Source organism: Eretmochelys imbricata, chromosome 2, assembly GCF_965152235.1.
Source record: "Eretmochelys imbricata isolate rEreImb1 chromosome 2, rEreImb1.hap1, whole genome shotgun sequence".
Taxonomy (NCBI): domain Eukaryota; kingdom Metazoa; phylum Chordata; order Testudines; family Cheloniidae; genus Eretmochelys; species Eretmochelys imbricata.
In genome coordinates this window covers 236,108,397-236,123,930 of record NC_135573.1, presented here as the reverse complement: position 1 = coordinate 236,123,930, position 15,534 = coordinate 236,108,397, and the positions used below count along the sequence as shown (strand labels likewise).

General features: G+C 41.6%; 1 protein-coding gene across 2 annotated transcripts in view; it reads right to left on the bottom strand.

Annotated features, from left to right (window-relative positions):
- Positions 1-15,534, bottom strand: part of ACBD5 (acyl-CoA binding domain containing 5) — a 51,527-nt gene that overhangs the window by 16,136 nt on the left and 19,857 nt on the right. For both annotated transcript variants that reach the window (XM_077808253.1, XM_077808252.1), the window contains exons 6-7: positions 1,229-1,372; positions 135-344 (exon numbers count right to left, since the gene is read on the bottom strand). In XM_077808253.1, coding sequence (XP_077664379.1) covers positions 135-344; positions 1,229-1,372 — 354 coding nt within the window. The remainder of the gene's footprint in view (positions 1-134; positions 345-1,228; positions 1,373-15,534) is intronic.

The window sequence follows — 15,534 nt, the reverse complement described above, 5'->3', positions numbered from 1 at the left end:
AATTTTAATCACATTTAATTTTCTTTCTTAAAAATTCTGTGGTTAAAGGGCACCAGCTGCAGCTCTCCAAATCCCTGAAGTAAGCTTTGCTCAGAGAATATGCAAATAACAATGTACTCATGTGAGGACAATACCTTGGTGAACACTGTTATTAGTTTTTCCCGTTAGTTCTAGGCTTTGCTCCACTTTCTTTATTTCTTCCTCCACATTTAAGCCATTCAGGGCAGATTTAGTCTGGATGCCATTCTGCATTTCTGGAATAAAGTTGTCCTTATAACAGCCGTTAGTGACAATACTTTCCAAATCCTTAGCTGCTGCTGAGTCCTGCTTTACATTCTTATAGTCTGTGAAAGAACAAGGAAACCTTGCAAATAAAAAGCCATGTGACTTATGGTGCAAAACACATTTCTCCAGACAGTTGACTTTCCGATCTGCTGTGTATATCTTATATGGTCTGAATCTGATTTAGATTACATTTTTACTTGGAGTTAGGTTCACAGGGTTAGTTCTGCACCTTTAAATAAAATAAGCTTAAATGCAAAAAAAATCCTAAACTTTCATTCTACATAGCAAGCAAAACAGGTATTTTTAAATATAAAAGTAGCAAATCCACTGTAGCCCTCATCAGTTAGTAAAACTAAGAGGATTATTAGTTTTCTCATAGAAAAAAATATTAATGGCTAAGTTCTAAATGCATAGTTTTTCTTGGTTTTCATATGAGACCTGTATTTTCCTAAAATCCCCACAAACGCACACAAAGTCCTCACTGAAAAACTTTCCTTTTATCTTTCATTGAAGAAAAGGAAGAAATAGGATTTTTAATTCTGTGGTTGTATCCCATGCGCCTACATGCACTCACAGCCACCCACAAGATAAACAGGTCCTAAACATAAAACAGAATAACTATACACAGCCCACCTTAGGCCCTGATCTTGTAAGCTGTTATGTGCAGAGACACCCCTAATGAAATTAATGAGGCTCTCTATATATGCAGGGCTCTGCTTGTATGAAACAGGTTTTAGGGTTGTTGTCCTTAGTCCTTCACCTGGTAATTCAGGTTGAAAGGTGATCCCATTCTTCATATGTATTTTTCTGTGCACTTTGTATAAAACAAAATAAATTTACTGATGTATCTCACACATGACATTCAAGATTTACAGCCATTTAGGGGAGCAATACAGCCCTTTGTGTTGGAAAAGGTATAATAGTTCAGGACAAGAAACTACACCTTTTTCACTTCGTCGTATTTCTTTTTCCTCTTCTTCCTCTTCATGACCCTCTTCCTCTTCCGATTCTGCTCCACTGTCACTGCTCTCAGCTTTACCATTCACAGCCTTTGAATTTGGTGTGGAAGTCATAACATTACCAAGGTCTAAAAACAAACGTTAAAAAGACAAGAATTTTAGTATTTATTTTAAAGCCACAATTTAGAAGTGTTATTTAATAGCAATTTATAGAATTTTCAGACTAGAACATTTCTCCAATACGCTCAATTTAATTCTATCTTATTTCATTTTTTAATTATCATCCTCCTTACTGTCACTCACCACACAACATCTGTGTGTAACTGCAGATGAATTGCTTCCTCTGAATCAGATCAAAAACAGTATAGGAACTAACTAGCAAAAAACACTATTCTTGCTATAATGCTAACATCAAAGATGTGGAAAATATTACCCCGTTTATAGCACTACAGTAGTAACACTATAGGGAAGACTGAGATGGCCATTCTGTTCTAAGCCTATGCGTCTGTATTTCTCTAAAAGTTCCCGTTGGGTTTAAATGTCTCAAATTTTCTCTCAGCTCAAAAGTGAATTTTGAAAAAAAGTTTTGTAAAACCCCATTCACTCCTGTGAGTAGTATAAATGTGAAGAGGATACAGTTTTTAACATTTATTTTGGCATTCTAACACAAATGGCTTATCCTTACTACTTCAGCTCTACTATACGATAAAGTGAGACATCAGTGAAATCAAGTGCCTTTCAACTGTTTGAAGAAAATTCACTTAAGGAAGTGTTCTCTTTGAAAGATGATATAGTAGGCATTATTTTTCTTTAATGATTTAAACAGACACCAGTTGTGGTCTTTAGACTTGCATTCACATGCTAACATCTATCTGGAGAAGTGTACATGAAAATAAATAGAGGTACACTGATTTCTATGATTAGATGCTGAAACAAACATACAGTGCACTTGTTGGAATGTCGAATTAAACACAGATTTTAAAAAGCAAACCTCACTGAAATAAACATTTCAATACGGCCAAGGCTATGGATATAAAATTGATCTCCACACCTCCCATCATTTGAAGGATCATATATTAAAATAAACATGTTTATTTTAATGTGCAATCAATTGGGTATTCTCTTTTAAAAACAACAGGAAAGTCAATTGAGAATATTCTCTCAATTCTACCACACTGGACACATATATTAAGACATACATTGATGTTGGGCAATAAAAGTACAAAATAATAAGGGGACAGAGTTACAGTGCAACCCTTAAACTTTTTAACTTAATATTAAGGCTGAATTCTTGTCTGTTTTAACTGTCAGCCTTATCACTGTATTAGCGCAGTTTTTACATTAACTTTGTCCGAACAATGAAGGATTAATTCTTAAATTTGGGTTGCATAATAATATACAATCATATTAGACATATTAAACCTGCTCTAATATTTTCTTTGCTGCAATGTAATTTAGCATTCAGAGTTTTCTACATAAACTAACCTTCGGGTGAGGAGGGAGGCAGGCAGGCTGGCTAGCCACACTCCTCTAATTTCAAGAAACTATGGCCTAATTTGATCACTGTCAAGAGTATGAGCGAACATATGATCTCTTGCTCCCCATATTCCTATTCAACAAAACTTGCTTGTAAGGAAACCTGTTTTGCAAAATGGAAAGTCCCAGCATTTTCCCAATATATTATTGAGGAATTGTGCCCCATTTACAGTGAAGTACAACTGAGGATATTTTATTTTGGGGCAGGGGAGATGGGGAGGCTAATGATGACATTTCTCAGGTTCCCGGCAATATGAACAGCAGCAAAAGGCAGGGAAGCTTTCCTGCTACCACCTTTCCCCGTGAAATAAAAAGGTGCAACCAAGTACCCTGCCCAGTCATGTGGGATCTAAACAGGGAATACAAGGAAAGGAGGTGGCTCCATGCACCATGTTTTTGTTGAGAGCAGGAGAGGGAGAACTAAAATCTGGAACCTTTGAACTATACCCAGATTGCTGTAAGCCATAACCTCACCATAAGTGCATTCTATGGTATTTACTCTTTTCTTTTTGTACTGTAGAGGCTTGCCGTAATTAAGCATACACTCTCCTCACTGAGCTCTAACCCCAGCCAGAACAAATACTAAGGAGACCGTAACCATTTGGAATGAGGTTAATTTGGGCAATATGTTATCAAAGTTGGAATTAGGGAAGGGCACTAGGGGTAATAGCTCTACTCTTATGAAAAGTGCTATGGAATATCTGAATGATCAGGGCCTTTGTTTACTTCTCACCCAAAAGGTCACGTCCAGCAGCACAGTGCTCCCTAAGATCATTCTGAGGCATCCATTCAATGCTGAACCAGAGGAAGAGCACCACACGTGATAGCTGGTCATCACCAATACTTCTGTGGTACCCTTGCTTTGCATGCTTTTCATCACAGGTGTCCCACCAATGTCCTGACCAGGTTCAACACTATTTAACTTAATATGTCTCACAAGATCAGAGCCCAAAGTAGTATGGCTGCTAGCATCCTCCTCCTTATCCTGTACCAGCACCAGTGGAACACTACTAACTTTGTACATGATAGATTGACGAATATAATGCTATTCAGTACCACTAGTCAGAACCACTGGACGGTATCCGGGGCTCACATGCCATAAGAGGGTTCTGGCTACCTTTTGAGGAATGTGCTTTTATAGTAGAGGGGGGAGTGGCAGAAAGCTTTTTAAACTTGTAGGTCACTTTGTGCTAATTTTGAATCCCCCCCCCCCCACTTTTCCATTCTCATTACCCCCATCAGACTGCAGGACTGAAATGGAGGAAAGAAAAAGGCACATCTTGCCAAACTTCCTGAGCCCTATACATTCTTCTGTCAGCTATACAAATCACTAAAGCAATTTTGGAAGAGTAATACACTAGGCACATTCCTAACAGGAACCCCATTATGCTGCTGTTTTGGGATGGTGACACATACCAGGATTCTGGCTTAGCATGGGCAGTGTCCTCTTATCAAGAGGACCTGGTATACCTCTGTTCACATCCCATCCTCTGGGTTTTTCCACGCATCATTTCAAAAATCTTAAATAAAATCCTTTGTCTTCTAGATTGGTACAAGTTTCTCTCATGAAACTATAACAGTCATAAAGATTGTTGGAAACCCATCAATGGCAGTTTGTGCAATACTGCACATGCTCATTATCATTACCTTCACTAATAACTGGCTGTGTAGACCCCACACCTTAGATGACAGTGGTTATTTTATCCCCTTGGGAGAGGCCATAAAATATCTTATGCTTCCTCATACTATAGCACCGGGATGTTAAATAATCTTTGATATGCTAAGTTAAGTGGCCTGCAGTCATACCACCTTGTGAAGTAACTCCCTCCGTTCTTCAAAGCTAAGCAGGTTCAGGCCAGTTCAATTCTTAGATGGCAGACCTCAAACAAACACCCAAATGCTGCAGGATGTAATCTTGGTAATTGAGTATGTGGTATTTTTTTCTGACCTTTTGCAATCATTACAGATCACATAGCACTTTGCTTCTGAAAATGAATGCTTAATGGTAGTGTCCTGGTTCACTTCCAAGCTACACAATTACATTTTGCCAACTTAAATTCTCTCTGCATTGCTTACAGAATTGTTTGCTTCCTTTCATGAACAGCTGCATCCTTCTACTGTCTTTCAATGAAGGGTGGAGTGATTACAGTGTCTATCACTTCTCATGAGATGTTGTGAAGCTTAGATAATCTTTGTAAGGCCCATTGATCTTTGGATGAAAAGCATATAAAAAGGTCAAAGTAGTATTATTTGTGCAGTCCATGGGACAGGAACAATTGAAAATTTGATATAATAGATGATGGTGTCAGAGTGGTACTTCAGCATGTTGTCAGAATGCAACTCAATCTCCTTCAAGCTCTCCTAATACAAAGTGCAACTTACTGCTGCAAAGGAAATTTTCATGGTTGTGCTCTCTGCCCAACATATGCGCAGTGTAGCAGCTGGCTGTGCAATCATCTGCTCTACTTATTGCAATTATCACCACAAGTAAATAAGAGACCAAGAGAGGATTCTATCAAACAGAGACAGAACAAACCATTTGGACCTCTATTTTTACATTTACCAGTGTTTTATCCACTCGTTTTAGATGTGGCTTTACATTAACCAGAAGTGCCTTCAACACTTCCCCTGTAGAATTTATCCCAAAGGCTGCTGGATCTTCTTGACAGTAAGATTTCACCCTTTTCTAATTTATTCTTCCTAATCTTAGTTATACCTTATAACAGTGGTTTTCAAACTGCGGGTCACGACCCAGTACTGGGTCACGGAATGTAAGGCACTGGGTCACGGCGACTCTGGTCAGCACCGCCAACCAGACTATTAAAAGTCCTGTCAGATATGCTGCCTAGCTAAGGCAGGCTAGTCTCTACCTGTTCTGACGCTGCGCTGCGCCCTGGAAGCGGCCAGCAGCACGTTTGGCTCCTAGGTGGGGGGAGGGGGTCACAGGGCTCCAGGCGCTGCCCCCGCCCCAAGCACCAGCTCCGCAATCCTGGGAACTGGGAGGGCAGTGCCTGCAGACGAGAGTCACACAGAGCCGCTTGCACACCTTCGCTTAGGAGCCAGACCTGCTGCTGGCCATTTCCAGGGCGCAGCGTGGTCCGCGGTGCCAGGACAGGCAGGAAGCCGGCCTCTGCACCACCACTGACTGGGAGCCACCCAAGGTAACCCCATGCCCCAATCCCCTGCCCCAGCCCTGAGCTCCCACAAACCGAGCCCCTTCCTGCACCCCAAACCCCTCATCCCCAGCCCCACCTCAGAGCCCTGACCCCCTTCTGCACTCTAACCCCCTGCCCCAGCCCAGAGCCCCCTCCCACACCCTGAACCCCTCATTCCCAGCCCCATGCCGCAGCCCTCACCCCCCACACTCCAGCCCTAAGCCCCTCCCACACCCCTCATCCCCAGGTCTATTGGGTCGTAGGCATCAACAATTTTCTTCAGCTGGGTCGCCAGAAAAAAAAGTTGGAAAACCACTGCCTTATAATATAGTAAATAATCACTCTCCCTCCTTGCTGTTTATACCCTTGAAATCTTTGGAGACTAATCCTGTCCACACTCCTCCTGCACCTGAGGCACATCCAGAGCTGTTCTTATACTACAAAAAAAAAAAAAAAAAAGTTCTTATCTGAATTCCAAACAGCTATTTGGTCAATCACATTGATGTCTTTTTAGTCACTGGTTTTGAGCATCCACAAACAGCTTTTTGTTGGTATGAATCCTGTAGGAATGGCTGTTTTTTATACAAATACCTGTACGGATATGCAACAAAGCTATTCAGAGGCAATAGCTGAGTCTGTATCACCTTTGTGCTTTTAGTCTCACCAAGTGCAGAGAATAGGGACACCCACTCCTCCCTTACCTGTGCCATTCCCTCCTCACAGAAAGGCGCTTGGACTTTCAGAAATGTCCCCCTCCCCCAATCCCATGGATGGCAAACTAGCACCAAGTAGGTACCTAAAATCCCTTCTGCGTGGGAAAGATGTGATCTGTGTCTGGAAGGTCCACTGCACCCAGGTGGGCGGGAGGGGGGGAGCCACAATTGCACTCCATGTTTTGCACCAGAAAAACTAAGGAATGAGGGGAGAGAGAGAAAGTCTGTTTTAAAGCCACAGAAAACTGGATCCCTGGGTCACCTATACCCCAGGCACTTCAATCTACAATGGACTGAGTAGCCTGTATCAAAAGTTGCTCCCCCTGCACTAGGTGAACAAAGCTATCCCAGGCTTACTAGCTAAAGGGCTTTTTAAAATGCCTAGATTAATCACAGCCTCATGGGTTACACAGATGATTTCTTTTCCATACATATTTGAGGCCCCGAGTAGAGTCATGTTTTTGCTTCTACAATAAGGCTTTTGTGCATGAAGCACTTTACCCCATGCTGACTGGATACATTTCCAACACCAATCAAAGAGAGAACTACCTACATCTGTTCTTTTCTATTGCCTATTCTATATAGACCATTTTACTATTTTGTCTTTTTTGCTGTCCTTCATAAGCACAGCCTTTAGAGAAACCTATGCTTTCACATCATGATACCAGAGCTAATTAAGTACAAACCTGATCTGTAAACTGTAATGCTCTGCACATATATTATACAGCATATGCACAGGTTCACTAAACCTCCTTTATTAATGTTAGATGAGGGGGCTTCTGACTCTCAGCCTTTCTTGTAGTGGATAGAACAGCTGGTTCTAGACAGAGAATCTTGGGCCAGTGACTGATTATTAACAATGACACTAATTGTTTACTCAGTACACCCTGAAGCAGAAAACAGCCAGGCAACTGAGGCAAGAAAAAGGAAAACATTAGGCTTTTCTTTTAAACATTTAAATAAGGCAAGAGAAAGGAGGAGGAATGAAATTTTCCTCTTCACACTTTCTCCAAAGCGGTTTATTTTTATATTTTAACATATTGTTATAGCACCAACACAGTGTGAGCAGTGAAATATTCTCTAATACCGCACAAGAGAATTGGAGAGTGTGTGAGGGAGTGGGAGGCTCAGTTTCTCAGGTCTTATTACACTGGAGCCATTGTGGTTGAAGCTTCATCAGTGCAACCTCCAAGTGCAGACAAGGCAAGCTGAGATTTGCACCCCTGGTGCCCAAAACTGGGATATACCCTTCTGACTTCCACTAATCATGCCTTTAATCCTTTGTTTTGTAAGAAGCTCATCCTGCAGAGAGTAACAGTATAATACTGGAAGGTTTTAATTCACATATTAAATGCTAACTGACTTCCTACTACTACCCCTGACAAAACATACTGAATATAACTCTAAATTGTAAGAGGAAACTGAGGTTTAAAGACATCCCTCATCCACCAATCCTAAATTTTTATTCCCCCTCTGAATGTGGTACTCTGCTTTGGTGCAGTTTCCCATCCAAACCACCCTGCTAAAGCACCCATAAACTCTATGGTAACACAGGTTGCAATTTCTCTCATCTGCTGGTAAAGCCTTAGATACTATAAATACTTCTTTCTTGGGTTATAGTGTCAGGGTTCCTTTGCCACTCTGAACTCTAGGGTACAGATGTGGGGACCCGTATGAAAAACCCCCTAAGCTTATTTTTACCAGCTTAGGTTACAATCTGGTATGCTGCCACCACTAAGCGATTTAACAAAGAATCAGGGAAGAGATCACCTGGAGACATCTCCCAAAATATCCCCCCAAGCCCTTACACCCCCTTTCCTGGGGAGGCTTGAGAACATGCGCACAAACCAGCCTCGGATTTTTAAGACCCAAAAAACCCAATCAGATTCTTAAAAAACAGAACTTTATTGGAAGAACAAAAAAAGATAAGAGAACAACTCTGTAAGATCAGAATGGAAGATAATCTTACAGGCAGTCAGATTCAAAACATAGAGAATCCCTCTAGGCAAAACCTTAAATTACAAAAAGACACATTTCCTCCAGCACAGCGAATTTCACAAGCCAAAACAAGAAAACCTAACGTATTTTCTAGCTAGATTACTTACTAACTTTACAGGAGTTGGAGGGCTTGCATCCTTGATCTGTTCCCGGCAAAGGTATCACACAGACAGACAAAAGCCTCCCCCTACCCATTTGAAAGTATCTTGTTCCCCCATTGGTCATTTCTTGGTCAGATGATAGCCAGGTTACCTGAGCTTCTTAACCCTTTACAGGTAAGAGGATTTTATAGTACTGTATCAGAGCTTCTTAACCCCTTCCCTTTACATTTATGACATAGGGTTATCATAAAAATCCGAAGAAAACAATTATAAACAAGCATGTTTGATGGCAAACACTGCAGAAATAAATCAAACATAAAACAAAGAAGAGGATGTTTCACAATAAAGCAAGCTGGGGAAAGTGTGACACTGAAAGCACAAATACAAATAAAGACTGGTGCAACTGACATGAAAGGCTTTCTGAAAAATGCAACTACTTAAAAGCAAACAATTATTACTACCTTCTGAAAGCAAGTTTCGTTAGAAAAAAGGTAAAGAAAATTATTTTTTTCAAGTGGGATTTCTCTTCCAGGCTTGCCTATGTACACATTTCTGCACCAACAGCTGTCTTCCAGCCAGAGATATGGTCTCCAAGCATACCCATGACTTCAGTGAATACTATTATTACTATAGCATCTAGGATCTTTAAAGCCTAAATACTGAATGAAATGTAGGAAGATAGCTGAGAAAATAGCTTTACAGCCACCACTGTAGTTACATCAATGCAAATTTCTGGTACAGGCAAGGGTAGCTGTGATTTACACCAGTGTTCCCAGAAACTTGGGTATATTGCAACAGTTCAGATCATGACTTCCCTTACCTACAGTAGGAGCTTGTATTGGTGCAGCTATGTCAATGGTTGGAATCTGGACAAATTCCCACAAAGACAAGTACTCTTCAGGTTGACAGGGCCGAACAGTAGTACAGTGGTACCATGTTCTGCTTCTAAGGGGAGCGTAAAGGTGAGTGCATTTCATGATCTTATACAACCATGTGGTGTACAACCTCTAGCAGCACTGAAGTCCACACCTAATTTTCATATAGGTTTATACGGCATTTTAATTAATGTAAAGGCACACAGTTATTTTTAATTAATAAAGCACTGTAAGTGTACAAAAATAGCATTTTAAACAGACAGTGTGTTGCAGGGTACAGAGAAAATTCTATCAATCAGGAGACTGCTTCACAAAAGCTAATTTCTTGAGGGTCTGGCTAAATCTTTGAGGTGGCTATGAACATTATGAAATTGAGCTGATTAGGTGACTGCTGTTTGGATTTATTCAGATTAACGATATGAAGTCTTGTTCACAAATAAGTAGTCTCAAAGAAGGTTATAGTAATGAGTTAGCTTTGTAACTCTGGACATCTGTCACTTGCCCAGCATTTACAGAAAAATTGAAAAAAAAATTCTTTCATGAAACCTGGATCAGATCACTGTAATTGAATCAATCCTAGCTAATCTTTGACTTCAGTTTCTTCAGCCTCAGGTGGAAGAGAATCTTTAAAAAACTTGATCTCTTTTGTCCTTCTGAAAGTCTCTGAACCATTGATCAATGTTATTTTAACACTAGAACATAATAATGGCCATATTGGGTCACAATCAATGATCCTTCTAGCCCACCATCCTGTCTTCCGACAGTGGCCAATGCCAGATGCTTCAGAGGGAACTAACAGAACAGGCCAATTATTGCATGATCCATCCCGTCGTCCAGTCCCAGCATCTGGCAGTCAGAGGCTTAGGGACACCCAGAGCCTGGGGTTGCATTCCTGACCATCTTGACCAATAGCCATTGATGGCCCTACCCCTCCATGAACTTACCTAATTCTTTTTTGCACTCAGTTATACTTTTGTCCTTCATAACATCCCCTGGCAACAAGTTCCACAAGTTGACAGTGCATTGTATGAAGAAGTGCTTCCTTTTCTTTGTTTTAAACCTGCTGCCTATTAATTTCATTGGGTGACCCCTTGTTCTTGTGTTATGTGAAGGGGTACTTCCTTATCCACTTTCTCCACATCATGCATGACTTTATAGAAACTTCTTGATCTATTCAGCATAGGGCTGACTGTCACATTTTTTGAGCATTTGTCCGGAAGTCAGAAAATAGAAAAAGTCATTTATCTGAAGTAGCAATATTGCAGCTAAAAACAAAGAGGTCCTTCACCAATGTTCTGCCCTCTGCTGCTACAGCAGCTGCAAGCATAGTTGCTCACTCTCTTTTAAAACCCTAACAGCTGCAAGCAAAGGGTTTACATTCTTCTTTGAAGTTTAGCGTTTTTATATAACTGAAAATATTTTTGTGGACTGTTGATAGTCAAGAAGTGACTTAATACTTGCAGAGGAAGAAATACTCAGAGCCCTGCAGAGTTTGCGGCAGAATGAGCCTTCAACATAAACAAACTTCCCAGGATAAATGTTGCTTTGACTCCTTGATCTGTTCAGACTATCTACCGCAGAGGTAGATACTCTCTACCTCGAAGTCTGATTGTCTACTCACCTCCCACTACCCACTCTGGCTGGTATTCCACTTCTCCAGAGGTAAAGGGTACTAGCCCAAGGCTGTGGATTGTATTCCACAGACCTAATAGACTATCTTCTGTGTGGTCTGTCTAAATATATTAGATAAATGTTGATTAACTATACTACTACTGGTCATTTAAACAAATAGCTAGTTTCAGGCTTCAGAGTTAACTCTTCAGTTAGATGTGAGGAGGGAGTTCACACAGTTCAGAATCCTCTGTACAGTAAGACAGTACTGCAGCAGTTTACATTTGGAAAGTTTCCTTTGCAAGTACAGGGAGCAGAAACTTCAATGGAAAAAAAAAGTCAAAAGCTTAAACGCTGCAGTAACAGGGGCCATCAATGAGCTACAGGAAACACCCTGGCAAGCCAAAGTTGTGGACCATGATTCTGCTGCAATCTTTCACTAATTCAAGAGTTACATTGATGTGCCTTTGACGGAGACATGTCCAGTTTTTAGGTAAAGATAACTGCCTTAGTACTGAGATTAAATGTTGCATCTAGCTAGGTGAAGATAACTACACCAGTTTGTATTTCTAAGTTTATTTCTAGGTAGTTCCTGTAGCTTTGAGTACAGGAATTACAATTCCCAGGATGCATTGGGGACAGGGAAGACCAGAAGGAGAAAGAGGAGAAGAAAGGAAAAATGTGAGCTCTGTGAAAGAATGAGGGGAATAAACCTTACCTTTGCCGTTATCATAGAACCACAGGGAAAGAAGGGACAGCAAGGGTCATCTAATCTAACTCCCTGCCAAGATGTTGGATTTGTTGAGTCTAAACCATTGAAGACAAATGGCTATCCAGCTTCCTTTTGAAAACCTCCAGCAAAGGAGCTTCTACAACCTCCTCAGGCAATCTTCTGTCCTTCTGTTCTTACAGTTAGAAAGATTTTCCCTGAGATTTAATCTAAAACTGTGATGCTGTAGTTTGAACCCATTGCCTCTTGTAGCAAGAGAGAACGACTTTTTTCCGTCTTTTTTTTATGGCAGCCTTTCAAGTATTTGAAGATTGCTACCATGTCCCCCTCTCAATCTCCTCTTTTCCAAACGAAACGTACCCAGTTCCTTCAGCCTTTGCTCATACGGCTTACATTCCATCCCTTTGATCATTTTTGTCACTTGCCTCTGGATCCTTTCCAGTTTCTCCACATCCTTTCTATACAATGGTGACCAAAACTGGACACAGTACTCCAGTTGAGGCCTGACCAGTGCCAAGTAGAGCGGTACTATTGCCTCCAATGACTTGCATGCTATTCCTTGCTAATGCCTAAAATTGCATTTGCTTTTTTTGCAATAGCATTGCATTGCTGATTCATGTTGAGGTTGTGATCTATCACAATTCCCAGATCCTTCTCAGCAGTGCTACTGCCAAACCAGTTATCCCCCATTTTGTATGTGTGCATTTGGTTTTTCTTCCCTGAGTGTAGAACTTATATTTGTCTTTTTTGAATTTCATTTTGTTGACTATAACCCTGTTCTTCAATTTATCAAGATCCCTCTGAATTTTAGCTCTATCGTAGAATCATAGAATATCAGGGTTAGAAGGGACCTCAGGAGGTCATCTAGTCCAACCCCCTGCTCAAAGCAGGACCAATCCCCAACTAAATCATCCCAGCCAGGGTTTTGTCAAGCCTGACCTTAAAAACCTCAAAGGAAGGAGATTCCACCACCTCCCTAGGTAACGCATTCCAGTGCTTCACCACCCTCCTAGTGAAAAAGTTTTTCCTAATATCCAACCTAAACCTCCCCCACTGCAACTTGAGACCATTACTCCTTGCTCGGTCATCTGCTACCACTGAGAACAGTCTAGAGCCATCCTCTTTGGAACCCCCTTTCAGGTAGTTGAAAGCAGCTATCAAATCCCCCCTCATTCTTCTCTTCCACAGACTAAACAATCCCAGTTCCTTCAGCCTCTCCTCATAAGTCATGTTTTCCAGTCCCCTAATCATTTTTGTTGCCCTCTGCTGGACGTTTTCCAATTTTTCCACACCCTTCTTGTAGTGTGGGGCCCAAAACTGGACACAGTACTCCAGATGAGGCCTCACCAATGTCAAATAGAGGGGAACGATCACGTCCCTCAATCTGCTGGCAATGCCCCTACTTATACATCCCAAAATGCCATTGGCCTTCTTGGCAACAACAGCATACTGTTGACTCATATCGAGCTTCTCGTCCACTGTAACCTCTAGGTCCTTTTCTGCAGAACTGCTGCCAAGCCATTCGGTCCCTTCTAAGTGTCGGCAAACCCCCCTAAGATGTGTGTCATCTGCAAATTTATCAGTATGCTCTGTATTCCTACATTCTGGTCATTAATAAAGATGTTAAACAACACTGGGCCCAGAACAGATCCCTGTGGAATCCCACTTGAAACCTCCCTCTAATCGGACATCATTCCATTAACAGTTACTCTTTGTTTGCAATTGTTTAACCAATTATGTATTGAGCTTCCTGAGTTTTCCTCAAAGAGGTTCAAGTACAAAAGAAACTGGCGATGAGCATAGAAGAACCACAGATAAACAGAACTCTAATTCAGGGGTCAGCAACCTGCAGCACGCAAGATTATTTTGAGTGGCACTCACACTGCCTGGGTCCCGGCCAATGGTCCCGGGGGCTCTGCTGCCAGCCCGGGGTCCTACTGCTGGCCCCCTGCCACCCAGAGTTCCATCTGCCAGCCCCCGTTCAGCCAGCTGCCGGACCCAGGTCCTGGCCGCTCTGCTGCCATCCTCGGGTCTCAGCCGCCAGCCTGGGGCTCTGCAGCCACCCCCAGCTGTGGCCCACTGGCCCCAGAGGGGTGCAGATAGGGGTAAGAGGAGGCACAGCTCAGCACGCCCACCTTAAAAATTGTTCCAGCGCCACTGTACTGGGATATTTTTAAGTCCTGATTTGCTGCTTACATCATTATCACGTCACATGGAACAGCACATTGCGTTTGACGTTGTGCGTGCCATCTGTCGTGATTTTTCTCCCCACTGTAAGTTGAGGTGCACATCTGACAAAACGTCAGCTCCTAAGAAAGCAAAGTTAGATGTCCTTTCACTTCACTTCACAGAACATTTGGTGGCTAAGTCGTGGCAAAGTTTTGGTGCACTTTGTATACTGTTTTGATGCGATTAAGGCCTTTTTGTCAGAAAAAGGACAAAACTACCCTGAACTGGATGACGACAAATGGCTGTGTAAGCTCATGTTTCTAACTGACATCACCACTCACCTAATCGAACTCAATTTCCACCTCCAGGGTGCAGGGCAAACGGTTCTGGATCTTTACGAAATCCTGGAAGGCATTTGTTGTAAAACTAGAAGTCTTTTCTCGGGATATTCGAACATCAACTTTCTGCTACTTCCAACACATAAAAGAGCTATCGACACGTTGCACTGTCAGTGTCAATGAGATTGGAATGTACATGTAAGAACTGGAATCAGAATTTTCTGACAGATTTCAAGATTTTCAGCAATTTGGCCCAATGCTTTTGTTTCCAATTAAACCTGAAAAGTTCAACGAAAGCGACTCGGATTTGTCTGTATTTCAGTGGATGGGTGTTGAAGATTTTGAAATGAAGCTCATTCAGTTAAAAAGCTCAGAATTGTGGGTATCAAAGTTTGGAGATCTGCAGAGTGCACTTAAAGCTACTGAGAGAGCTCATGGGGCCTCTATTCTGACCTGCTGGATGTCCCTGACAGTGAAATTTAACTGTTTGAAGAAAATTGCGTTTGCAATGCTTTCAGCATTTGGATCCATATACCTGTGTGAACAGGTATTTTCACACATGAAATCTGTCCTCTGTCCCTCTTGGAGCTGGTTAACAACTGATCCCTCAGAAACCTGTGTGCAGCTTAAACTATCCAAATACGTGCCAGACATTGGAAAACTCAGCAAGGAAAAGCAAGGGCAAGGATCACACTAAACTGATAAGGTCTGCATTTTAATTTAATTTTAAATGAAGCTTCTTAAACATTTAAAAAACCTTATTTACTTTAGATCCAACAATAGTTTAGTTATATATTATAGCGAGACCCCTTCTAAAAACATTAAAAAGTATTACTGGCTCTCGAAACCTTAAATTAGAGTGAATAAATGAAGACTTGGCACACCACTTCTGATAGGTTGCCAACCCCTGCTCTAATTTATCCAAATGCCTCATGATTCCCTGCTGCTCTGAGACGCTGTTGCTGCTCCCAGGGAAACTCCACCGGCCTGTAGCCTGCTACTGTCTGCAACTTGCTGAAAAGACAAATTTAAAGGGGCAGTGTCTATTTTTTCATAGTCCTCAT